General features: G+C 37.0%; 1 protein-coding gene across 6 annotated transcripts in view; it reads right to left on the bottom strand.

The window, feature by feature from the left end:
* Window positions 1–27,725, bottom strand: part of LOC144301131 (uncharacterized) — a 71,570-nt gene that overhangs the window by 2,539 nt on the left and 41,306 nt on the right. For 3 of the 6 annotated variants that reach the window (XM_077877691.1, XM_077877696.1, XM_077877688.1), the window contains one exon: window positions 4,254–5,018. The exons of 1 other annotated variant lie outside the window; for it this stretch is intronic. In XM_077877691.1, coding sequence (XP_077733817.1) covers window positions 4,955–5,018 — 64 coding nt within the window. In that variant the 3' untranslated portion in view covers window positions 4,254–4,954. Of the gene's footprint in view, window positions 1–4,253; window positions 5,019–22,871; window positions 25,121–27,725 lie in introns of those variants that run through there. 2 more of the 6 variants (XR_013367857.1, XM_077877694.1) reach the window with 1 other exon arrangement.

Raw genomic sequence — 27,725 nt, 5'->3', positions numbered from 1 at the left:
CTTTGCAGTTCTTTCTCCTCTACCCTCTCTCCACTCATTCAGTCCCAATCATGCTGGATGGAATACACACTGCTGTCCCCTCTTCCCTCTGTCTATGATGTTCCTGCCACAGACATCCACAGGGCTCATACCTTCCCATCTTCCTCAAATCTTATCCTAAATGCCACATCTCAACATGGCATTGCCTGAATGCCACACATTATAAGTGTGACATCTCCACAGACAGGTGCTTCTGATCCGTCTTTATTTTTCCATTTCAGGTATCTTCTAACACATTAATATAGTGTACATATTTATTGTGGCTTTACCATTCATTATCTGCCTCCTGTCACTGGAATATAAGCTGTAGGAGGGAAAAGGGGTTTTTGTATTTGTTTTGTGTTTTTTTTAAATCATTGTTACTGAAATAGCTTATGCATTTAATATATGTTTGTTGAAACAAAGAACAAATATTCAAAGAATAGATATATATAAAGTCCTATTGGGGTGTTTCATGTTGGAAAATAAATTTTGGATATATCATTTATAAGAATTAAGTGAAACTTCATCTTTAGGGACCCATAAGAAAGTCATAAGAAAGTCATAAGAAAACTAGCTAGCCTGCGTAGTGTCGATAAGCACCTATCTTTCAGAAAATGTGAACAACATGAGAATATTCAGGATCATTTCATTGTTCTGTCCTAAAAGAAAGGGTAATTAGAAAAGAAGTGGATATTGGATACTTCAATGACCATCCCATTTGAAGAGCATACCTCTGTGCATTAGCATAGCTACATGTAAAGAGGTGTCATTATACATTGTTCGACTTAAATATGTCCAGCCCTTACAGTGCTGTATTGTCTTTTCATATTACCTAAATTCTTCACATATATTGATTTCATATTCTATTTTGAAAAAATTGGAGTTTTTATCAGTACAATATAAACTATTTACTTGTATTGAATACAGTATGACATGATTTAAAAAAAAAACACAAGATTTAGAGGCATGCAGACTAGAGATGTCAGTTTCAGTTCTGCTGTTTGCTAGGCACTTGGTCTTGAACAAATTACTGAACTTCTTCAAGTCTTCCATTTTCCATTCTACAAAATGTAGGGAGTTGGTAATAACACCTGCTTTATGGGAATTAAATAAGATAATGTATGTAAAGCACTGCCATAGCATTTGGAACAGAAGGTCATTAATACATTAATGATAATAGCAACAGTTAATTAAGAATTTTCTATAACCCCAGTGCCAAGTGGTTTCCATGCATTATTTCCCTTCATTACAGTCCTATAGGGTAGAAACTATTATAGTCCCCATTTCACAGATGAAACAAACAAAATTTACTGGGCCTAACTTGCCCACTGATTACAGAGGCAGAAAGCAGCAGAGTTAGGCTATCATTTCTAGTCTTGAGTCTAGAAGTAGAAAATGCAAACACATATCTATACTGTGTTGTATACACTATGCTAATTCCCTCACCCTTAGATTTAAGAAAAACTTTACATGGCCTTACATTTACTTACTCTAAAATAGATTGTATTATTGCAAATCTCCAACGTATCACCTATCCCCTAAACTGCCATGGTGTTTTCAACTTCCTCCTGGTTATTCTCACTAAACAATCCCTCTTGCCCTTTGCACTTTCTCTTTATTTGGTGTGGAGTGCTGGGAGAAGAGATTCAGAGAGCTCTTTCTCATTTCAACTTTCCTTCATCATCCTTTTTCACAAACCATCAATATTTAATGCCTTTACCCAGACAGGTCACCTCTCTGGCCTGGTCCTTCATTTTGCTTCCTCTTTTCTCCATTTATTGACAACTTCCAGGTACAGGGATGCTCTGAGATAAAGCAAGGTTCCAAAAAGAGGCTCGCAGATCCCAAATTTCTACTCAAGAAGATTCACTTCTGATTTCTAAATTCATCCTCCCAGTGCCTCCCAAAACAGGAACAAAGTATTCTAAAACTGAGTTTGGTAGTTATAGTGATGATCACAGATGTAAGCCTGCTTAAATTCTAAACAAAGAGGGTTAAGAAGAAGCCCTGAGGCATTTTTTCAGATGAGAAGCAAAGAACAGACAAACCAAAGAGCTGGAGATAATCTAATACCTCCATTCCACTTATCTGCATAAGACAAATAAATATTTGAATAATGATTGCTGGGTGAAAGTACACACATTCATCCTGACATAAATCAAGAAAGTTGAAAACACCCAATAAGTTCTGCTAAGCAGTTAAAATGAGACACCATATAAAAAAGAAAGCAGAAAGGCTGCCCTAATACACAGTGTAAACAAGCCTTTTCAAAGAGCTCCATATATTCTTTGAAGCTACAGGCAACAAAGAAATTCTATGGAGAGCCCAGACATGAATAAAACCAAAAAGAAAGGGGAAAAGTAAAGAAAAGGACAGAGGTGACAGAGGGTTGCAGTCCCAAACTGAAGAATGATCCTAAATACACAACTCATTAAGACCCTACTAAATGTCAGATACATTGGACATTTTGTGTTCATTATCTTAAAACAACTCTAGGAGCAATGAATCTACTTCATACAGATTAGGAAACTGAGTGCCAACCATTACCCAGAAATTATTTCTAGTCAGAAGTCTCAAACCCAAATTTGCGTAATTTCAAACCCCTTTATCTTAAGAACTCTTCTGTCCTTCTAAGAAACACCTATAAACCCTGTTTCCTTATTGGAATTATCTTGTGGGGGGAAAGGGTTTCCAATCCAGGGAGAGGTGGCTACACTTAGCAACCTGAAATGCGTGAATGGTCCAGCGTGTGGTTTTCAGCCACTTTGATGTTTATAGCTACATAATGTTTAGCTGCCATGATCTGTGAAAGTCTTTCTGTGCCAAAAGTGGGAATCCATTTAAATATGCAATTGAGCTTTATTTTTATTTTATTTCTGCCTCCCCTATCAACACACCCTGCACTGAAAAGCAATAAGGCAAATATCATATTTAGTAGGCTTCTGAGTATATGAAAATGTCTATTTTGGCAGGAAAGTCTAACTACAGCAAGCAGGAAAATAGATACTTTCTGTTATGATTCCAAATCTCTTCCTAGAATGTATTGGAGAACAATGATTGTTTAGGGCTTTTGGAATTACTGAGGAATGTGGGAAAAAAGATCTGTCGATTGATTGTATCATTCACCCAAACTGAAATTCTTCTGAAAGAGAAAGGGGATGCTAGTTGGACAGGATTTGGTTCAAACAGGCAGGCATAAAGTAGGAATTTCCTGGATATACTAGGAATGTGGGTCCACTGGTTATTTGTAATTTTGCCTCCAAGGAAAGGGTGAAGAGTTCTCAGCATTTCTAATTCTAATTTCTAACATTTTCTAATGAAAAATGTTAGATCCCACCAGGACAAGATTATTTGCAATCCAGGGAAATACTTGGTTTGCTCAAAAGAAGATGATAGTTTGTTCAAAATTGGAGTAGGGGATCCCTGGGTGGCGCAGCGGTTTAGCGCCTGCCTTTGGCCCAGGGCCTGATCCTGGAGACCCGGGATCGAATCCCACGTCGGGCTCCCGGTGCATGGAGCCTGCTTCTCCCTCTGCTTATGTCTCTGCCTCTCTCTCTCTCACTGTGTGCCTATCATAAATAAAAATAAAAAATAAAATAAATAAAATAAAAATTAAAAAAAAAACTGGAGTAAAATCAAAATTGGAGTAAAACTCTGGGTGTCTGTGCATTATTTGAATAAAAAGAAAAATATCCATTGCAGTTGACTCCGATCTATCCACCCTGTATATGTAACAAAGTATGTAAAATTGTTTTCTCTATTTGTTACCTGTTCTGAAATGCCAGGGATTAATAAGTTTTTCTAAAATTAAAGTAATATTATCCTCTGTACCCACCACCATCCCACCTATGTGTAAAAGTTCTGTGTTCTTTTCTTCTAAGCCAACTACTTTAATATGACTCAAATCTCATTAGTTAACAAAATATACATAATTCACCTCCTAATACCATTTTGTGCCCAGACGTGCATTTCTGGTAATAATTTATTCCATGGTATGAAAAACATAGGCCAAAAATTACCTAAATGGTTAATAGCACTCAAGTTTTATAATCTTGTATGTTTAGTACAGTGTGCATTTCTTAAGGACAAGGAAATTTGTTTTAATTATATTATCTATCTTCTCAGCACCCAGCATGTTGATTAACATATGATAAGCAATGCACATACATTACATGGAATAATGGAATAATGAATTAATGATTGAGAATGGTATTGGGTGCTCGCTTCAGCAGTACGTATACTAGGGCAGCCCCAGTGGCTCAGCGGTTTAGCGCCACCTTCAGCCTAGGGTGTGTTCCTGGAGTCTAGGGATGGAGTCCAACGTTAGGCTCCCTGCATGGAGCCTACTTCTCCCTCTGCCTGTGTCTCTGCCTGTCTTTCTCTCTGTGTGTCTCCAATGAATAAATAAATTAAATATTTTAAAAAGAGAAGGAGAATGGTATTGGTAAACTGAGAGACACTTGAGCTAGCATATATTTTCTGCAACACTATCATGTAGCAGAAGTTCACAGATTTCTCTCATCACATTTAAGCTTACCTCTCATTCTTTTTAAGTGGCTAAGATTTTAGGTATAAAATGTCTAAATTATAGCAAGTTGTTTAAAGACACAACCAAATAGATCTACAAAGCTTTCTGAGACCCTGCTAGGTAGACTAATTTAGTTGATGGCAACAACTGCAGTAATTTCCTATGACCACATTTAATTCTCATACATGATTTCCCTCCTCCAGTACAGTAGACCCATCTATGACAATTCCAAGGAGCCCATAAGCAAGGTGGCAGGCTGTCAACAGCATGACATAGGTAGGAAGAGAAGGGATAGGCAAGCAAAGCTTGCACAGTGACTATTACCTACTGCCAAGCCAGGCTCTGTCACATAGCATTAACCTGAGCACTCACAGTCCTGAACCTCTTTGCTTCCATGTGCAGCCACTAACATTCTCTGGAGGACAAGTTCCATGAAGGCAGAGTGGACTCTCTCCAATACTCAGAACACCTGTCAGACAAAAGGCACTCAACCAGCATCTTGCTGTTGGAAGTCAGTATATCATAGTATTTAAGGGTTTTGAACCAGACAAAAACAGAATAACACCTATGGTCTATTAAATGTGACCCTTTGGTGAGTTATTGAAAATCTCTAAGCCTTACATGAGCTATCCAGTAAAATAATGTAGGTTAAGCATATTACACTGCTTGGCATATAATTAACATAAATGTTAACTGAAGATATTCCTCTTCATCTTCATATGCTACCTCTCTGTCTCAGACCATGTTATAATTTCTAAGTGTTCTAGACTCCCACATGTTAAAACAAGTCTTATTAGCCCCATTTGATGATTGGCAAAAGCAAAATTCAGGAAGTTTTAGTGATCTGTCCATCACTCAAAAAGTTAGGGAGGGAAAAAACTTCATCAAATTAATCAAGAAACAAATATTAACTTTTAGATATTTTTGTGTAAGATCATTTGTATTGTGGAGAATTTTATGTAAAAAATAGGGTTTTTTGTGTTGTAACCAGGAATTTTAAGTAGATGAGAGAGATGAAGTAAGACTATGAAAGTTAAATAGGACTTTTACATTGATACTAGATTTCTCTAGAATCAATTTGATGGTCAAAAAAGCCAAATATGTTCAAGTAGTCATATCTGGAATGGTGACTGTCTCTAAGCCTTGAAGGAAGAAGAAATAGTCTCTACCAAAGGGACAAAATGGTTAAAATTAGGAGCTTAGTTTAACAAAAACAAACAAACAAACAAAAAAAAAAAAAAAAAGAGGCAAAAACCCAAGCTTTTCCCAGGCACAGATCCATTCCTAAACCATGAACCACTACAATAGAGGCACAGATGGTTTATGTACTTTTTAAAAAAATGAAAGACAAAGAGAGCCCAATGACTGTACAAAGGGACAAATTAAAAAAGACAAGGAAGTCAGAAGAGACTCTCCAGACAACCCATCAAAGGTGGCTCAGTTTGATAACAGAGCAGATGAACCAACAGATCTCTGATTATATGCTTTGTATCACCATTACTTGAATTAATCATCTCCTTTTAAGACTAACCATTTTCTGTGTTTGTTTGTTTTTAATATCCTAGGAAAATCTCATGTGCTTTAGGAAGGAAGGAAGGGAGAGAGGGAGGAAGACTCAAATTATAAACCATGGCCCTTTCTCAAGAACACCAATTAAAATGGTTCAAAAATGATCTCTCAGATGTTCCACATTATTATTTTTTTAAAGATTTATTTATTTTAGAGAGACGGCAAGCATGTGGGGAGGGGCAGAGGGAGAGAGAGAGAATCTCCAGCAGACATCTACTGAGTGTAGAGCTTGTTGAGGGCTTGATCTCACAACCCTGAGCTGAAATCAAGAGTCAGAGATTTAACCAACTGAGCCACCCAGGGACCTACATTATTAAATGAACAGATCTTCCTGGTTTCCCTAATTCTAATAAGATAGGTGGGAAAAACAAAGCTGATGTAGGGATTTCTAATTTAAAAGTTTCCTTCTACACCTTCTACCTGACTCACCTCAGGTTCCATAAAACTTGTGATATTTCCCAATCACCAGTAAGCTAATGACAGGAAAATTAAATAATAACCTTATCCAATTCAGATATTTTGAAGAATGGTTTTTATGCAAGAGAATCCAGTGTTCAGAATGTGACTGCTCAATTGAGGAATTCTTGGAAAATAATTCATTCCTTCTCAGAAATGGCAGATATCATTTCATAGTAAAAGATAACCTCACTACCTGCCTTTCTGTCTCATTGATTATTATAACAATAGGCCAAATAAAGATGTCTTTGTGTAAAACAAAAGAAGTTACTACCTATATGAAGACACTTCAAACATCTGGAAAACCTGATCCAAAGTACCTCACTTGTCCTCCTATCTAAAATATCTAAACTAAGGTTTCACTTCTTTCAACTATAAGACAGAAGGCTTAAAAATTAATATCTCTAAGAAGAGAAAATTCATCATTGGGTATAAACATTTGAGTCAATATTTTTTTCTGAAGATAAATTTTAATTTTAGGTCAGTTGTGACCTTAGCAAATCATGAAACTTCTATAACCATCAGTGAAATATCTTTCAAACGTGAAATATTAATAGTAGTTTGTGAGGATCAATTGAGAAAATAAATGCACATAAGTTAGAACACTACCAGGAGCAGTAAGAGCACAATTAATTTAAAAATTAATTATCATTTTTATTAACATGTTGATGTGCAGGAGTTAGGGGTTGAGAGGAATATATATGAATGAAAGATACTTATCCAGTAGCCCAGACTAGAACAAGAGTAATAACAACATTTTCAAGTTTCTAGGTTTTACTCATCTTGTTTTCATTAAATTTCATTAAATGTTTTCATTTCATTAAAGAAAAGTTAAGCCATTTCTGTATCTGGTCATTCTTCAAGATCCTTTTAAGGCAAATATTTAAATACCTCAGTTCTTCCCACTAACTTTGAAAATTAAGCAGTGTCTGGCTCCAGTTCTGACATGTAAAGAGCTCAGAAGTTGTCACTGTCACTCCTTACAGCTAGGTGAAAAAACTGAAAATCAACTACTTTTTGTAGTTCCATCAGAAAATTTAGGTCACAAATCTAACAGCCACCCTAAAACCTGGAGAGTTAGAGAAATACAGTATGTGAGATCTATTTACATGGAGCAGAAGTTTCTGGAGTTATAAACTGGTAGGAACACTTACTTACATGGTAATTTTGACAAATTGCTTTAACCTAAACACAGATGAGCTTGAGAATGAGAAACCCCTGGTAGACTCAGTCTTAGGACAATCCACACAATTTTATAGGCTTTTCCACTGGGAACATACAGAGTTATCACAATGAGGATCCAAGAAAGTTTCCTTTCTGGCTAGGAGCAGGAAATAGGAGTGTAACCATTATGCAATATATGTGGAAACTTCTTCTTAAGAAAAACCTACTCTCCAGGAAAAAAAGATTTTTCCACAGTGCAATTCTGAAAGCTAATCTCAGCTGGAGGAAGGGGAACTTTCCTCCTGTCAGTATCCTCCAGCCTTCTTATCTCATTCAAGAGGGCGGGGTGGAGGATAGTCAACAGGGAAAATACATTTAAATAAATATAGGAAACACTACAGCAGAGAAAGAAGTGGGGAGTGGGTGCAGGGGTGGTTATACTACTAATGTCAGTATGGAAACATTTGTGAAGATCACAGCTCTGAGACATAAACCACTAAAAGGATGAGAATTAATCCAAGCTATAGAATGTACACCTCCTGGATACCTTACCATCACACCAAATATAAGAACAGTGAACTATAGCTGAAAAAACTGCAAGGTAAGCTCTCATCTTCTCTGACTAGAACACATAGGGAACCCCAAACTCAACAGGGGATACAAAACCAAATACACTAGAAAAATGTGAAGCCTCTTGAACCTACAGCTATAAGACGCATTAAACACAACCAACTCCCGACCAGATGAATATAAATTCTCACATTAAAGGACTATGTACCTCATATGGTACTATCCAGCACAACATATTCAGATATCAACAAAAATTACAAGCCATGCCAAAAAGTAAGAAAAAAACACATTCTGAAGTGCTTTCCATCACTTTATTCAACATAGCCAGGGCAAGGATCAGTGAACTCGAAGAAAGGTCAGTAGAAATTTACCAATCTGAAATGCAAAGAGAAAAAAAAGAAGAAAACAAAACAAAACATCCAAGAACTTTGGACAATACTGAAAGATGTAACATATGTGTAATTGTTTTCATGGACACTATTGAAACAGGGCTCCTTGGAAAAACCGCTGATTCTATAGCTTGACCAGGAAATGTACAAGATGAGCCTGGATCATTGCATAATGCCAAAAAGTAAGGAACACACATGATGGGGGCATTTTAGAGAGACACAGAGCCAAGTAAAAGAGGTCCCAATGGTTAAAGTTGAAGCAATTTAAGAATTTAAAAGTAAGTAGCTTTGAATTATAACCCATAGTATAAAATAATACTCGTAAGTTCGCACTTACATAAATGAATGATTGGATAAACAATTAACAGGTAGAAGAGATAAATTCCCATCCGAAAGATTCCAAGTAATTTTTGTGGATACTTTGCCCTCAGCGAGGCAGAACATAACTCTCCTTTCTTAAGTGTGGTTAGCTCATAGTGACCTCCTCCTAAAGAGTACAGCACGAAAAGGGAGAAGGAAAAAAAGTATTTTGATAATGGAGAAATTTGACAAACAGTACTCCACCAGGTGGTCATGATTAACACCATAGTGAAATGGTATACTGTAGAATATTCCTTGATATGATATAATGAGAATGGCATTTTACCTCTGTAGCTTCCTCCCAAAATCTATATCCATAAAGTAATCATAAGAAAAACATTAGACAAACCTCAAATGAGGAAGATTCTACAAAATAACACATCCTCAAAGCTTTCTGTCATAAAAAGAAAAGGAAAGTCTGAACAACTGCTATAGTTATGAAGCACCTCAGGACACATGATGACTAAATGTAATGCAGTATCCCAGATGGGATCTGAAGCAGAATAAGAACATTAATTAAAAATTTAGACGCTCAGGGTGCATGGGTGGCTCAGTGGGTTAAGCAGCTGACTCTTGGTTTCTTTGGTTTTTTTCAATTTTTAGCGTTTATTTATTTTTTAAAGATTTTATTTATTTATTCATGAGAATACACAGAGAGGAGAGTGAGGCAGAGAGATGCAGGCAGAGGGAGAAGCAGGCTCCATGCAGAGAGTCCGACTTGAGCCCGGGGCTCCAGGGTCACGCCCTGGGCTGAGGGCGGCGCTAAACCGCTGAGCCACCTGGGCTGCCCTGACTCGGTTTCTGCTCAGGTTGTGATCTCAAGGTCCTGAGATTAAGCCTCACTTCTGGCTCAGCATTTTGTACTCAGAGCTCAGTATGGAGGCTGCTTGTCTCTCTCCTTCCTCTCCTCCCCCTGTTCATGCTCTTTTTTCCGTCTCTCAAATTAATTACTTAGCTAATTTATTAATTTTAAAAATCTTTTTTTAAAAAACTTAAGGAACTCTAAATTATGTAATTTAGTTAATAATATTGTAAAAAGCATTGGTGAGTTAATTAGGATAAACTCACCATACTAATATGTGAGTAATAGGGGAAACCAGATATAAAGTATATAAGAAGTCTGCACTATCTTTGCAAATTTTTTATAAATCTAAAATGATTCTAAAATTAAAAGTTTTAAAAAATATATAAAGGGATGCCTGAGTGGCTCAGCCGTTGAGCCTCTGCCTTCGACTCAGGGCATAATCCTAGGTCCAGGGATGGAGTCCCACAATAGGCTCCATGTGAGGAGCCTGCTTCTCCCTATGTCTCTGCCTCTCTCTCTGTGTCTCTCATGAACAAATAAATAAATAAATCTTTTAATGTGTGTGTGTGTATATATATATATATATATATGTATATATTTAAAGATTACTAATGTTGACATTTTACTCCTAAACATGTACACAATGGAAATTAACATTCACATTAAGACCTCATTTACCTTGATGAGTAGCCTGTCAATTGTGGTTATTTCTTGAGAAGCATGATGACTCCCCAGCCATTCATACATTTAAACAGGCAATCAGTGTCATTAAAGCAGAGAGCAGCTCAGTCAAGAATATAAAATTTGAATTTATCTGAAGAGAGAGGAAACTGCCAAATTTGATTCCCTGTTGTATAACTGGTGTGCTACAAAATTAAGACAATGTCCTCTAACCTTATGTTCATTAACTGTAGTAATAGATAAGAAAACTCTAGGGTTCCATTTACTTAAAAACCAAGACAAGATGCAGAACTAACAAATGAGGGCAAAGAATCCCAGGCCAGGATTGCCAAAAACTACATATGGAGGGAAAGAGAAAAAGACCAGATGGAGTATTCTATAAAAAATAATTTGTACAAAGAAGACATAGAATAAGAATGTATATCTTTTAAGGCACATTACCTATTCTTTTTTTTACAATAATATATACTCATCTTCTCATCTTAAGGAATTCAAACCATCCCTCCAGAATTCAAAGAAACATATTAAACATCATACTTAATCTCACCACTCCGTGATAATTACTATTAATTTGAATTTCCCTAGACATTTCTCCATACTTAGAAATACATATGTTGTATTATATATGTTACTTTTTCTATCTGCATTTGTCAAGCCACAATGACCCATGAGCATCTTTCTAGATCAATAAATAAAATGTTATTATTATTTTTATTGGGTTGATATTTCACTAGCTTACAAATGCTATTTATTTATGAAATCTTATGCTATGAAATTTAGTTTGTTTTGACATTAAAATCTACAGTAAGCTTAAAAATGGTTTCTACTTTCCTAATCTCTTTGGCCTAAATATTTAACCTTTGTCACAAGTAGCAAAATGGTATAGGAGAAAATCTCTAGATGAAGAATTGAGGCCTAAATTCTGATATTCTACAGATATATATGAAGAAGAATGTTCTTCTTGACAATCTTCTAATATATGAACATGAAATGTCTCTCATTTATTTATGTGTTCCTGAATTTCTCTATGCAAAATTTTGCAGTATTTAGTGTATTTGTCTTACCTTTCATTTGCTATTTTAATTTCATTTTAAGTTGTTCATTGTTAATATGTAGAAATATGATTAATAGTGCATGCCATTCTTGTATACTGAAAATTTATTGAGCTCCTTTATTATAATAGTAAAGTTTGAGGGGTTTTATTTTGATAGACTGAGTAGAATTTTCTACATAAAGGATCAGGTCATCTGCAAATAAAGACAGTTTTATTTATTTTCATTGCTAACTGGATATATCTATCTAATTTTCATTTATTTGCCTTATTGTTCTGGCTAAATGTTTCAATAAAATGTTGAACAGATATAGCAAGAGTGCCTTATTCTCATTTTTAGCAAGAAAATATTCAGTCTAATATCATTAAGTATGATATTAGCTATAAATTTGTAATATATACCCTTGATCCTTTTGAGGAACTTTCTTTTATACATAGTTTATTGAGATTTTTCATCTTTAATCTGTTTTTATTGTTTAAAAGATTGTATTTACTTATTTGAGAGAGAGAGAGGGAGAACACGTGTGTGTACATGGGGGCAGAGGGGCAGAGGGAGAAGAAGAAACAGATTCTTGGCTGAGCAGGGAGCCCAACTCCTGGCTCAATGGCAGGAACTCAGCATCATGACCTGAGCCAAAAGGCAGATGCTTAACAGACTGAGCCACTCAGGTACCCCTGTTTTTATTTTTGTTTTATGTCTATTCTACATCTACTGAGCTAATTGTGATTTTTGTCATTCACTCTATTAATGTAGTGTATTGTATAAATTGACATTTTTTTAAAAGATTTTATTTATTCATGAGAGACACAGAGAGAGAGAGAGAGGCAGAGATATAGGCAGAGGGAGAAGCAGGCTCCTCACAGTGACTCCGATGCCGGACTCAATTCCCAGACTGGGATCACACCCTGAGTCAAAGGCAGATGCTCAACTGTTGAGCCACCCTAAATTGACATTTAAATGTTAAACTAACCCTGCATTTTTTATATAAATTCCACTTAATCACAGTAAATTAGTCTTTTTGTATTTTACTGGACTTGATTTGCTAATACTTACTTGGCTTACGATTTTTGCACCTATGTTCAAAAGGATTATCATTCCATAATTTTTGATTCCTATAATATTTTTATTAGGCTTTAGTATCAGAAAATATTGGCTACATAGAATAAATGTGAACATGTTTTCTTTTTTTTTACTGACATAGTAAAATGCTTTACAAAGCATTCCTATTATTTTTTTCTATAAGAGTTCAATCAATGAAGTCCTATAGGTCCAGGCTTTGCTTTGTAGAAAGATTTCTAATTACTGGTTCCTTTTTTAACTTGTAAGTCAACTCAGCTCTTTTTATTTTCATAATTTGTGTCTGCTTATCTTTGTCCATTTCATTTGTCTAATTTTTGGTAGAAGTGTGTTTATAAAATTTCCTTTTAGACCTTTTAATTTTCATAGGATTGGTAATGACATCTCCCTTTCATTACTGATTTTGATATTTTTTATATTCTATCTTTTTTGGTCTGTCCTGGTAAAGGTTTGTCAATTTGTTGGTTCTTTTCAAAGAACCACTTCTTTCAAATTTCTGTCTAGATTTCTCCTAATGTAGAATTAACTAGACTAAGACTTGTACTAGCTCAGGTAATGTTTCTGATGTTTGCAACAGCTTTGGGTATTTGCATGTGAGGGTCAGTGAGAGTAAGAGTGAGATATTTTTATAATTTACCATAAATCGGGTCTTCAGATGATTTGGTTGGGTTCCAACTGAGCTCTGTTTTGTTCCATTCTTATGGTACAAATAAGGGTGAAGAATGAAGTCTTCTGGGCAGTGCCAGTGGCTCAGCGGTTTAGAGCCACCTTCGGCCCAGGGCTGATCCTGGTGACCCGGGATCGAGTCCCACGTCGAGTCCCACGTCGGGCTCCCTGCATGGAGCCTGCTTCTCCCTCTGCCTGTGCCTCTCTCTCTCTCTCTCTCTCTGTGTCTTTCATGATTAAATAAATAAAATCTTAAAAAAAAGAATGAAGTCTTCTTATTTTGTCATTTTCTTATATTGTCAATTTCTTATATGATCACTATATAGTTTATATAACTTCTTCCCTAAATTTACTAACACAAATTTATTTATTTCTAGTTACAAACCTTTATCTTTCCCCTCAACTGCATGCATTTCATTTCTGTTCAATATAATCCACTTTGAAAAAAAAATATAATCCACTTTGTATTTTTGTTTGGAAGTAAGACACCATTTTTAATCATTCTCTTTACATTTCTTCCACATCTATGAAACAATTTTAGTTTCTACCTTTATCACATAAATGACCTATCAAAATCATTCTAAAACAAGAAGGTCTGTAGCCATCTCCCAAATGACTGCTCTAAATATATTCTATACTCTCTCCATCATAACAGTCAAACATTTCTCCACTAATAGCAAATACTTTCAGAAGATCTGTTGACTGTCACTTTGAAAAATATTAAGGATACAGACTAACAAAACTGGTCAATATGAGAGTATAAATTATATGAAGACATACTAGAGGGTCAAGAGAAATTAAGGAAAATACTTGCATAAACAAGATGATCAGTTTCTAGTATAAGAAGTGTTTTTAGTAAGAAATGTTGAGCTACAGTGAACTTTAAATTAACATAATCCAACAGTGCTTCGATACCCACAAGCATACCTCCTCCATAAAATGCAGATGGCTATCCTAAGACAAAGTTAAAGTCATAAAAGAACAATTTTAATTCATTCTAATAAGTCAAAGTTATCCCCAAATGAAAAAAAAAAGTACTTTATCACTAGAAACATTCCATCAGATACTGGCCTGCAATCAGCCAAGGATGCTGTAGGAAAGATTTCTACACTGAATAGGCAGTGGAGTTTATTACCTTGAGTAGTCATATCCTGTTTGGACCTCAGTTGTCCCTCAGGAATATGGGAATAATAGCAATAGCAATAATTAAACCTGTCTGATGTTCTTTTCAAGATTATTGCCAAAATACTGTTAAAACTATAAAATAAGATTTTGAAATATAAGAGATTATAATTACACAACTTTTCCAGAAGTCAGTTCAAGGGGACATAGCTTAATCCTACTACATTTATTTATGGGGACGTAGTCTTCCAAGAAGCAACCCTCTCATACCAAATGATAAATTTGCAGTTCTGAAAACCTCATAAATGCTGAGCTTATGAAACACAATGCATCAGCTGATACACAGATTATATTTGTTTCCAAACAGAATAATCAACAAGAGAAGGCCACTTTCACTAGCTGCTGCAATCCATTGTTGGCTTATTTTCTAAATTTCTCTATAACATCTGCAAAAGCAATAAAGCAATTATAGAAGCCATCTGGAACAGAGCAGAGAAGATTTATTTTTAAAAGATTCTACTCTGAATAACTGGCACTGTAATAGGTAACACGTGAGAAGAACAAAGATATTAAGAAGCCCATTATCATTAAGGGAGGGAAGAAAGAGATTTGCATAAAGAAAATCATGATTGTTCATTGCCAAATATGATGAGGTCACATGACAACCCCCTGCTAAAACAGGCTGAACATCCATCTCCATTGTTTCCTGAGTCATAAGCCAAGGTCCTCAGTTCATTCATCATGTGATACTGGTTACCCTAAAGGACTGAGTACAGCCAGCTAGCTGAAGACTCATTTAGATACCTTGGGAAAATTATTCATGCCCTTCAGACATCGGAATCATTCATAAAAATAAGGATTTCTTTTTTTACCATCAATTCACACCACAGAGCCACAGATTATTGAAGGAACACAGCAAGAGGATAGCTTCAAGTTTCAACAAACCAACCCCTGGCCAGCCCCGACCAACCTCACCCACTCAGAGTTATAACTGATCCAAGAAATACAACAAGATCCAACACTGAACCTCATCATCCCTAGGATGGAAAAGTAAAGCAAATATAAAATCCACACCCTAAAATCTATCCCCTTTCATTCCATAGCCTTTTCTAGCTATATGTACTACTTCATTTCAATCAAGGCACAATGGTGGTTTTAGAGCAACATCAGCAAGATGGACAATAAGACATCCCTTTTATGTAACCCCCTCTCAACAACCATAATTTAGCATCCATCCTTGAACAAAAATGACTTAGAGCACTTGGATTCAGGTAGGAGATGGTGAAACCGCATTGGAGTCTAAGACCATGGAGAGCCATTTTAAGAAGGCAGGTTCACACACCAATGGATGACCTGTGAACTGTGATCCCAGCTGCATAAAGGCAAACAGCTCCATATCCTTATCTTTGAGGATGCAGCTACAGCCCTTTTTGGCTTTGGGTCACCAGCACTATATGTCAAGGGACTCAGGAGGAGTCATGCCTACCTGTGTGCTGGAAAATAGGCATACAGACCTCTGTTCCAACTGTGGAGCTCTGTCCCAGCTATGGCTTATGAACCAGATCCATTCCTCCTCAGTCATAGTCCAGGAGCTTTTGAAGGTAAGTCCAACAAACTATAAATTCTGAAAGGACTCCTTAACTGGGCTTCAGCCTGTCCCAGTCATAATCCATGAACGACTCCTGCTGGCACAGGGGCCCTGAAGAAGGCAATCCTGTCTGTGTTCCCAGAGACCCCGAAAGGGAACTGTTCAAGGCTCCAGCTTCCTCACAACCACATCTCATAGCAGTCCTGAGGGTTCCAGGTTTCAGAGGGAAACACTCCACCTGCACATCCCGAATGAGAACTCATTCTTAGTCCCAGCTCCCTCACAGAAGTATTCATAGGCTGGAAGGATTAATATTGTCTATTCCACCTAAAGTCATCTATAAATTCAATGCAATCTTTATCAAAGTTCCTATAATACTTTCACCCATTGATGGACAAAGAGGATGTGTTGTATATATATGATGGACTACTACTCAGCCATCAAAAAAAAAAAAAAAAAAAGGAAATCGTGCCATTTGCAACAATGTGGATGGAACTGGAGGATATTGTGCTATGCAAACTAAATCAATCAGAGAAAGACAATTATCATATGATCTCACTCATATGGGAAATTTAAGAAACAAAATAGAGGATTATCAGGGAAAAGAGGAAAAAATAAAACAAGACAAAATCAGAGAGGGAGAAAAATCATAAGAGACTCTTCATCATAGGAAACAAACGGAGGTTCACTAAAGGGGAGGGGCATTAAGAAGGTGGGTGATGGACATTAAAGAGGACAATGATGTAATGAGCAATGGGTAAAAGACTGAGGAATCACTGACCTCTACCTCAGAAGCCAATTATACATTATATGTTAATTAATTGAAATTAAAATAAAATAAAATAAAAAATAAAAACAAACAAATAATCTCCTTATTTCCCCTTGATTAATGGGAAAATCCTGAGGCCAACAGATAGTTTTTAGGCTGACTCTGCTTCTTACTTTCTACTCAGGCTTAAATAGCCTTTGAATTATTTTAGGCTCAGCTTTTCTATCTATAAAATGAAAGAAATAATATCTTTGTTCACCAATTTTTTTGTTTTTTTTTTGTTTTGTTTTTTTGTTTTTTTGTTGTTTTTTTTTTTGTTCACCAATTTTGATTTTGAATGTTAAACTCTAAAACTTATGAAGACATTCTTTGTGAACTTAACAAGTTCTGTTTAGTGTTTACAATCCTTAATGTAGAAATCTTTTTCCTGAGCAGCCCTGGTGGCGCAGTGGTTTGGGGCGTGATCCTGGAGACCCGGGATCAGGTCCCACGTGGGGCTCTCTGCGTGGAGCCTGCTTCTTCCTCTGCCTGTGTCCCTGCCTCTATCTTTTTATCTCTTGTGAATAAATAAATAAAATTAAAAATTAAAAGAAATCTTTTTCCTGAAAATTTGTCCTAAAAATATATTTTTAAAAAAATACTTGAAGCCATAAATTCATAGATATATTATTTTTATTTACCAAATAATTATAATCAAACAAAATGTCTAATAATTTACTTAATTTTTTAAAGATTTTATTTATTTATTCATGTAAAACACAGAGACATAGGCAGAGACACAGGCAGAGGGAAAAGCAGGCTCCCTGCAGGGAGCCCAATGTGGGACTTGATCCCAGGACCCTGGGATCATGACCCGAGCCAAAGGTAGACGCTCAACCACTGAGCCACACAGGTGCCCCAATTTACTTAATCTTTTAAATAAAGCTCTGTTTTCATATATATCACCTCTTTTAAAAATCACTACAACCTGGAGGAAGACAAGAATAGGTATTTTATTTATCAATGAGGGACACCTGGGTGGCTCAACAGTTAAATGCATCTGCCTTCAGCTCAGAGCATGGTCCTGGAGTACTGGGATCCAGTCCCACATCAGATTCCCTGCATGGAGCCTGCTTCTCCCTCTGCCTGTGTCTCTGCCTCTCTCTTTCTGAGTCTCTCATGAATAAATAAATAAAAATCTTTTTTAAAAAAAGAGAGAGAATACTAAGTCTTAGACTCAGTTGCTTATCGAAGGTCACACAGCTCTTAGGGCCTCAGTTCAATATTCACTTCACTGCACTACTTTGATTTGGCTTCCCCAGCATCACTGTAAGTGTGTAGCACTTTTGCAAATTAAGATGGAAGATCAACAATTCACAGAGCAACTAATTGAGCAGGGCACAGGAATGGATGCATTAAAACCGATCACTTCCCTAGGAAGCACTCATAAGAGAGATGCAACCCAACCAGCATCATCGTAGTCATCCCTCCAAATGAAATACTCAGATTTGTAATGCATGTCCATTAGCTCCTTGTAAAATACAGATACATTTCTTCCCAAGCTACCCACTAAGCACATTAATATGCATTTTTCCCAAATGTAATGAATGACATACTTAAACCATCAGCAGGTAAAGCCATCAGTAAAAGCCATTCAAGCACAAGAAGGCAATGAATTACTTAGTAGCTTTTGACAAATCTGTCTATTTAGCGTAGACTTCCAGCATGTACTCTCAAGATAAACAACTTCAGGGAGGTGACTACACAGAAGATTACAAAGCAGAATGAAGAATCAAAATGAGTGCCTGGCAGTGCTATCAAGAAACGCCAGATGTTTACTAGTGAGCTGGGGTCCTTGGCTTTAATTCACAGAGGAAGATGAACTTTTGCAATGAGAGAAGCTGGTATTATCAGTCATTCTCATAGAATCTCTGCACAACCAGGAAACCAACTGAGTGTGAAGGTCAGTTCCATTCTGTGTGAGGTGACAGGGAGACACCAGCTCATTCCTCTTCCTGGGCTGCTGTTGGAATTTGATCTTGCTAAAAAACCCTCTGGAAAAATAGAACCCAGGGACACTCAAGGAAGTCTTTTAAACTGTGGGCATTGGTAATTAAGGAGTGGAGAAGAGAAGAAAGTGCTCCTAAATTCTTAAGATGACTTTTTAACACTAAGGAAACAAGATTTTTGAGATGTTCTTGGATTAACTTCTAAGAAGTTAATGAGATAAATGGCATTTTATTCTTTAAAACAAGGGTTTATATGTTTCATTCTTCAAAAGAAGTATTTACAGAACACATACAGATATGAGTTCAAGTAGCCCATAGCTACTTAATACTTTTGTGTGTATACATACATATCTATCTGTACATATGAAGGACATGTGTGAATATATGTACATACCTATGGAATTGGCAATATGTGTCTATTCAGGTAATATGTATGTATATACGTGCATACATATATATATTATTTTAATTAGGTTCTTTTGTTCACAAGTAACAGCAAACAGTGTAAGCAAATAGGAAAAGATAACAGATTATTTTACCAACTGGAGTCTGTGGCATCAAGGCATCTCAGTTTTTATTGATGGGCTCAGTGGAGTTTATGTAGAATATATGCCCATATGCTCACCTACCTAAGGATAGTCTTGAATTGATATGCTAAGGCGAGCTTTGGTATATTTAGCACGGGAAGCTCACACACCCAGAAGTTCAATACCTTGGGACATGGCAAATCCAGTTCCCGGATTTGCATGACACTCAGGCTGCAGTAGATGTGTATCTCCTCTGTTCACATATTCTTACAGTAATAACTTTTCACTTTAGCTAATATGCATGAGCATAATCATTTGCATTCATTCTAACAGCTCAGACAAGCACCTGTCCATAACCACTGCCAACTTACAGTCGCTGAATGTTTTGACTCAAATTACAAAGTCCCCAAGAGAAACAATATTACTAGCCTATTTGAGAACCAACATCCACTTCTATTCCCATCCATAGCGGCCAACTATGAAAGGCAGACTATACAAAGAAACACAGAGTCACAGCTAATGCTGCTGTTCTGTCCGTCCTTAGATGTTCCAGAAAACAAGAGAGATCATTAGGAGCTAGGCAGATGCCTTTTAAAAAAATGACTATAATTAATAACTTTCTTTGTACCAGTTTCTCTACCGAAATGAGAAAAATCACACCTGTCATCCACCACATCTGCCTTATTATTTTTTCATAGCTCCTAATCTGCTATATATTTTATTTATTAATAAATATAAAAATCCTCTTGTTTTTCTCTAGTGAAATGTAAGCTTTGTGAGAAGACAGCTCTTTATCTGATGGCTTTACTAATGAATTTCTAGGGCTTTAAGGGACATCTGGACAAAGTAGGTGCTCAATAAATATACTGAAAGGTAATAACATGACTCAATGTTCTAAGGATGAAATGAGATAAGCAATGTATCTGCTACTACATAGGATGAGTAATGGTTATTTAACACTTTTATTTAACATCTCCAAAATAATTTGTACCCTTATAAAATAACAGAAATAAGGGTGCCTGGGTGTCTCAGTCAGCTAAGTGGCTGTTTTTGGCTAGGTCATGATCACAGAGTCCTGGGATGGAACCCCACATTGAGCAGGGAGTCTGCTTCTCCCTCTCCCTCTGCGTCTCCCCACTCAGGTTCTCTCTCTCACTCTCTCTTACTCTCCCTCCCCTCTCTTTTTCAAATAAATAAAATAAAATAGCAGAAATGATTAACTTGCTATTGTAGTTCCAAGATAATAGATCTTATTTAATAATTCTTTAGTAATTGAATAAAAATAATAGCTAATATATATCATGCACTGTTCAAAATGTGTTACATGAATTAAGCCATCTGATTCCACCACAGCCTCATGTGGTAGGCAAAAGGTTATCTTCTTCTCCTAAATGAGGAAACTCCAACTGCATAATTTAGGCAAGGTCATTCAACTACTAAACAGCAGCACTAGGATTTGAATCTGGCAGTCTGAATCTGAGTCCTTACTAATTTCCCAAGGCCCCAGTTGCAGGAAATAGATGGGAAAAAGATAGAAGGGGTGAAAACTTTAGGGGTAGAAAAGATGGGATCCTGTACCCAAAATAACAACAATAAAAAGAAACACTTTACAGAAGAAAAAAAGATTGAAAGAGCATCACATGTTGTTACTGCTTATGGTTAAATGAAGAAACCAAGATTCAGAAGGTTATATGTAATATGATCCCATATTAAATGTCAGGCTTTTAAAAGTCTCTTTAATATGATTTTGATTTGAAAGATCTACAAGTCAATGAGTCTGGGTCAGTTTTATTTTTTTCCTTCTTGTTATCACTGACTTTGTGTGGGCATTCTGACTCAACCATCTAAGCCTATATCCTGAAACCTCATGTCCTTACAGACAGTGAATAAGAATGAGGCGGGCTGAGTATACGTACAATGGGGTCTGGTGGCAATGGTGGAAAACTGCAGAGTCCACACCCCAGAGAGCTTTCCAGTTCCAGGTGATCATCAGAAGAATTCAAGCCCCATTATGCCAGATATCCCATTTTGCAAGATTTGATCATAGTCTTCATTTTAAATAAAAATTTTAAAGTGAGAGTAACTAATTAATAGAACACAAACAAAAGTTCCCACGTTGGGATGCCTGGGTGGCTCAGCGGTTGAGTGTCTGCCTTCAGCTCAGGGCGGGATCCCGGGTCTCGGGATCAAGTCCCACATCAGGCTCCCTACAGGGAGCCTGCTTCTCCCTCTGCCCATGTCTCTGCCTCTTGCCCTGTGTCTCTCATGAATAAATAAATAAAATCTTTAAAAAAAAAAGTTCCCAAGTTTATCCAAATTCTCTTTGTGTTTGCTCTAGTTAGCTACAGACTTGACAAAAGGAGATTATCTTTGCTTCTTTTATCTTTCCTGCAGTGCCTACCACCCTGTGGGGCTCACTGTGGGCCCCCAACATAACGAACTGACCTGACAAGCTCCAAGATGGGCTGCTCCATCCTAAAACAGGGCAAAGTCATCATTGCTGCCAACAAGAACAAACCATTGTGCCAAACCCTTCCTTTCTACCTTCCCTGAGGACAAGTTTGCTTTTGATATCATTCCCCCTCTTATGATCTGACCACTGTGCAGAAAATTATTTTGTCTTCATTCTCCACTCACCAACTGGCCCTCCACTGCTGTGCATAACCTACTTGACCAGGCTCAAACTACTAACAACCCTAGAAAACATTGCTTTCCCATAGGTAGTGGTGTTTTAAAAGTGATTGACATTAAATTGGGGGGAAAAAAGAATCTAAACATTAATGAAAACAATGTGAAACAGATTAGCTCATAAACTCTGGTGAGAACATTATTGGGAATGTCATAAAGGAGTGCAATCCAGTACTACGTAGTAAAATGTAAAATATGCCTACGTTCTCATGCAGGACTTTTTTTTTTTTTTAAAGGAACAAAACACTCTGAAAATGCATGACATTTAAGACATGCAGTAAAGGAACAATTCTGGTCTTTTAGAAGAATAGATTTACATGGGAAAATTAGAAAAGAAGAAGTGGTCATTGAGAGCTGAGGTGGCTTTAGTAGAATAAGTAAGCTGGGATGAAGAAGAGCCTGGAGCAACCAGCAATTCAAGAAAGCAAACACAATCACCTGAGTATGAGATTCAGGGTGTTGTGAATGGTCCTCACAGTCACACTGAGATGTTCATTCCACAGATGAGAAAACAGGCTCAGAAAGCGTATAGTTATCAGCTATTTTTCTGGCATAAATATGATTAAACAGTTGAAAATGCACAGATCAGAAATGGTGAGTTCAGGGCAGTGAGTTTCCATGGGAGAGGAAAGGTATTAGACAAACTGTCCTTACAGATATTTCATCAGAATTACAACGTTGTAGTAGAATCAAATTTGGAAAAGACCTCCAGTCATTCTGAACAGCTAAATTTCAGTTGCCTTTAACCTTAATCATTCTCTCTGATGCAGTAGACAGAAGAGCCAGAAAATTAATCCATTGTATTTGTGAAAACTCAGCATTTAATTATGCAGATATTTATCCATCTTCATTACTATATCCCATAACCATGAGCAAGAAAGAGTAACACAAGTATAATTTATCACCTTATCAAGTTCAACAAACACCATTTTGATGTGCTAACAGTTTCTAATGAAGATATAGAATATCATAAATTATTAGATGTATGAATATATACTGAAGGGTTCAGAACACATTTATGGGCCCATTTGCTTGACTGTTTCTTATCTGGTGCAAAAGCAAAAGAGTAAAATGTAGCATGGTCAATGGAACCCTTACAGTGAAAGAGAATTGTGTTAAAATAAATAGAAAAGTGGGAAAAATAAACAAGTACTTCAATCATTATTAGTGGCTTGGAACTAATAAGGAGCTTATATTATTAGCCAAAGGAATGATTTTATTTCACAATGGCTCTGTGGAGTTGGAGCTGTTCCAGGCACTATATACAGGGTTGGCTACTTGTTAGTAAGAAACTAACTGCCCTTGGATTTGAGGGTTGGAGGCCTATAGCTGAATTTAAAATGCTTGTTGTTGCCCTATTTCAAATGTTTATCCATAAGTTATTTTTCATCTGCTTGCTAAGAAGGATCTGAAATGGTTGAAAGCACACTTGCTCCTGAACCAAGGCTGTATTGTACCACTGAGCCAGGCAGAGGAGAGCCAGAGCTGGTCTATTCATTCCACCCCATGTGGCTATAGGGCTATGGCACTGAGGTGGGGAAGGCAGGTACATAGAACAGGGAGGGAAGATTGTTCTGTTTCCAAACTAAAATCTCATTACAAGTAATTGTTAAGTCTTTTGCTTATTATCATCTTTTCAAATCTACTCTAAATCTGGACACATTCTCAACCAGGAATAGCAACTTGCAAGACTATTAAAATAAAAATGGCAACATCCCAGGCCCTACTTCCAAAAATGAGTCAATGGACCTGGATGAGGTTTAGGAATCTAAGGGAAATCTAGTAGGCTGGATCCAGTATAATAAATAGTATTTTTGAAATAGTATAGTGAATAGTATAATGAATAATAGCATAATATATATCTTCGAGAAATAGTATAATGAACAATATTCCCAATGGATTAATTAATACTTTCCATTACGTGTTGATCAATCAGTATTGCCCATTCCTTTTTTTCCACTGACATCTACACCCACCTATCCCCAATTTTAATTACCTCCTGTAGACCCCATTGGTGAAGAAGTGATTTTCACTCTGCAGTTTTGGGGATGGCCAAATATACAACATGTGACAATGGACAGACATAAATGATAGCAATTTATTCTTCACATATAGTCACAGACCATGGAAGGGGTCACTATTTGCCGGTAGGGACATAGGGAAACTGAGTAAACAACCAGAGTATGTTCAGGAGGCTGACTTTGTAATACCAAGAGGGTGGGATGATTCCTGGTTCTGTAGGAGGATATTATTGGTTTGTCTGTATAATTCTACAGGCTGTCAAGGAATTAGAAAATCCTCTTCAGGTCAGATGTGACAAGGGAGTTGTTTGGCTGGGGGACCATATTTGCAGGATCAAAGTAGGGAGGTAACCTGCAGTTGGGCCATTCAAGACCCTCTCAGTTCTATATTTCAAGGTATTACAAATTATTTAGCCTTAATTTTAGGCCTTACTCCACGCTCACCCTCCCAAAATCTGACCTTAGTCAAGTGTGCAAATTAAAGTGGCTCCTTGTGGGAAGGTTAATTTATGTACTAGTCAGTGTTCTCCAGAGAAACAGATGAATTGAATGTACATATTGATTTACAGAAAGACATTATGAAGACTTCCAAGTCCCAATACCTGCAGGGAAAGTCAGCATGATGGAAAGCTAGGAGAACCAATGGTATACTTCTTGTTTGAGCCCAAAGGCCTGAACAGCAGGAGAGCCAATAGTGTATCTCCACTTTGAAGGCTGGCAGACTTGAGACCCAGGAAGGGTCAAATGCTTCAGTTCACATCAGAAGGCAAGAAAAGGCAGATGTCCCAGTTCAAAGGCAGTCAAGCGGGTCGATTTCCTTCTTACTCAGGCTTTTTGTTCTATCCCAGCCTTTAACAGATTCGATGAGGTCCATCCAAATTAGGGAGAACAATGTGCTTTACCCAGTCTACTGACTCAGGTGTGAATCTCCTCCAGAAACATCCTTACAGGCACAACTAGAATACTGTCTGTCCAAGAGTCTGAGCACCCCATGGCCAGTCAAGTTGACACATAAAATTAATCATCACACTCCATAAATCTAAAGTGTCCATTTCTGGTACTGGACAATAAAGAAATAACTGGAAGGACAGAAGAAAATTCAGGCTCAGAGAATAAAAAAGCAATGATAATCTCACTAATTATCACAACATGTATCTGAACATGGAAAATACAACCCACTTTTTAATACTCTAAAGAACTGATGTTCTGAAAGTTTAAGCAACTGAGCCAAGATCACACAGTTACATGCAAAAGCAGGAGGGAGAACCAATGTGTTAGGAGAGATGGGAAGCACAAAAATTGGGAGGGAGTTTCCTGTGAATTAAAGGCTTGTCGGTTGCTATTACTAGTGCTCTGTTTATGGATTATAATGGCTCATTGTTCCCTGAGGGAGCAATGTATCTCAACAAGCTGAGTCTGCTAACATGTCCCAAAGAAAATAGAGAAGCAAAGAAGTTTGTCATCAAAGTCATAAGTGAAAGATATAAAACATATGACAATTCAAAGTCATAGGGTCACAAACTTCAGTGTGCATCACAATTAAATGTGTTAATTGAATATTAAATGTGTAAAACACAAATTGTTGGACCTAACTCCTGAGTTCTTGATTTAGTAGATCTAGATGGCACTGAGTACTAACCTTTAAGTAAGTTCCCAGGTGATGCTAATACTACTGCCATGGCCTCTACAAATCTTTGCTTTCAGGAGGCAAACAGGGCCCCTGGGTGGCTCAGTCCGTTAAGCAACTGCCCTCAGCTCAGGTCATGATCCCGGGGTCCTGGGATTGAGCCCCATATTGGGCTTCCTGCTCAGCGGGAAGCCTGCTTCTCCCCCTCCCTGATGCTTCCCCTGCTTGTGCTCTCTCTGTGTCTCTGTCTTTCTCTGTCTCTGTCTCTCTGTCAAATAAAGTCTTTAAAAAGAGAGACAGAGGCAAAGAAAAAGGGCTCAGCCTCAAATCTATACAGCCAGGCTGTGTGAGAGAGCCGGTTCTAAGGGTGTGTGCGTGTGTGTGTGTATATATATAATAAACCTCCAAGAAAAGAAATTAACACCTTTCTTAAACAAAGAACAAGATGAGATCATGCTAGTCAAAGGTTAGTACCAAAGAAAAGGACTTGATAACTAACTTCTTCAACCCCATCTACAAACTTTTCTTTTTGAGGGGAGGTTAGCATGAGTTTCTCAAGTCACATAAATCAATTCTATTTTGGGATATCTGGGTGGCTTAGCAGTCGAGCATCTGCCTTCGGCTGGGGGTGTGATCCTGGGGTCCTGGGATCAAGTCCCACATCAGGCTCCTTGCAGGGAGTCTATTTCTCCCTCTGCCTATGTCTCTGCCTTTCTCTCTCTCTACATGTGTCTCTCATGAATAAATTAACTAAATTTTTTTTAAAAATCAATTCTATTTCATTCTGATCTATACACGTCAATTTCTCTCCAACATACTCTTTCCCTGCCTTCTTGGAAATAATTTGCAAATTAACCCCGTGTAGTCTGCCTGGATTAGAGTTCTCATAGCTCCAGATAGATGGAAAGACTCAGGGCACTTAATCCAGCAACTATAACCATTAAAAATGAGTAGTGTTAAGCCATCAGGATGAAAGAAAATAATATTTCATACATTTCAAATGTAATCTATATGTAAATTTAGCCAGCCTGCATTTAAAATAAATAATTTGTAAATATTTATGTTTACACCATTACCCTGTGAGAGATTCATGCTTTTAATTAATGGTTTAGGAGCAACATTCTTGTATTTTATAAAACCAAGTATTGTCTGAGGAGATACAGAACATAGGCCTATCTCCTGTTTAAAAATAAACAAAATCACTAAACCACATGTAAGCTAATAATATAGGAAAAGGGTGAGGCTGATCTGAAAGCTCAGATTCAAAGGGTGTTTGGAAATCTTAAGAAATGTCTTCCAAATGCACAATTTTCTAATACTAAGTAATCACCTAAAAATATAAAGGACAAATCACAACTGAAATGTTGGCATTGTTTAGACATGGGTTTAGGTTATAGGAATCAAATAATAGACAACTTTCATCCTTTGTATCCTCGAGGGCTAGCACATTGTTGATGGCACGATATATTCCCTCATGGGGCTTCTTATGCTATTTCCTTAGAGGAGAATTCATGTAGAACAGCAGTTAGGATCTCACTAGGTGCTAAAGAACCCCCACAGTTCTGTGACTTAACACATTAGAAGTTTACTTCTGTGTTCATAGAAGTAATAGAACACAGTTTTTTCATGAATTTCAAGGAAACCTAAATTTCTTCCATCCTGTGAAAATAGCATCCTCTAGAGCCTAGTATGGTCCAGGGAGCCAAAGAGGACTGAGTGTGCGGAAGAGACAGGACCAGTTCAGTTCTTCAAAGCTTTGTCTCCACTCACACTCTATTATCCAAAAGCAGACACACTTGCACCTGACTGCAAATGTACTCAAAAGACAGAGCACCAATTCCAAGCTTAAAAGCTGTACTTTCAAAGGAGAACGCACCCTTTGGTAGATACACAGTTATCTCTGACATAAAGGGAATCATAACACATCACCCAATATAGTATTTCCAGACCCTGGGGAATTTGTTTAAAAAAGGGAAATAGAAGTTCCCTGGGCTCTGGATCCTGAGATTGTGATTTTGAAGTCTGTATTAAAGTCCAAGGATAAATATATTTAAGGA

This window comes from Canis aureus, chromosome 29 (genome assembly GCF_053574225.1).
Source record: "Canis aureus isolate CA01 chromosome 29, VMU_Caureus_v.1.0, whole genome shotgun sequence".
NCBI lineage: Eukaryota > Metazoa > Chordata > Mammalia > Carnivora > Canidae > Canis > Canis aureus.
This window is presented reverse-complemented; position numbering and strand designations above follow the sequence as displayed.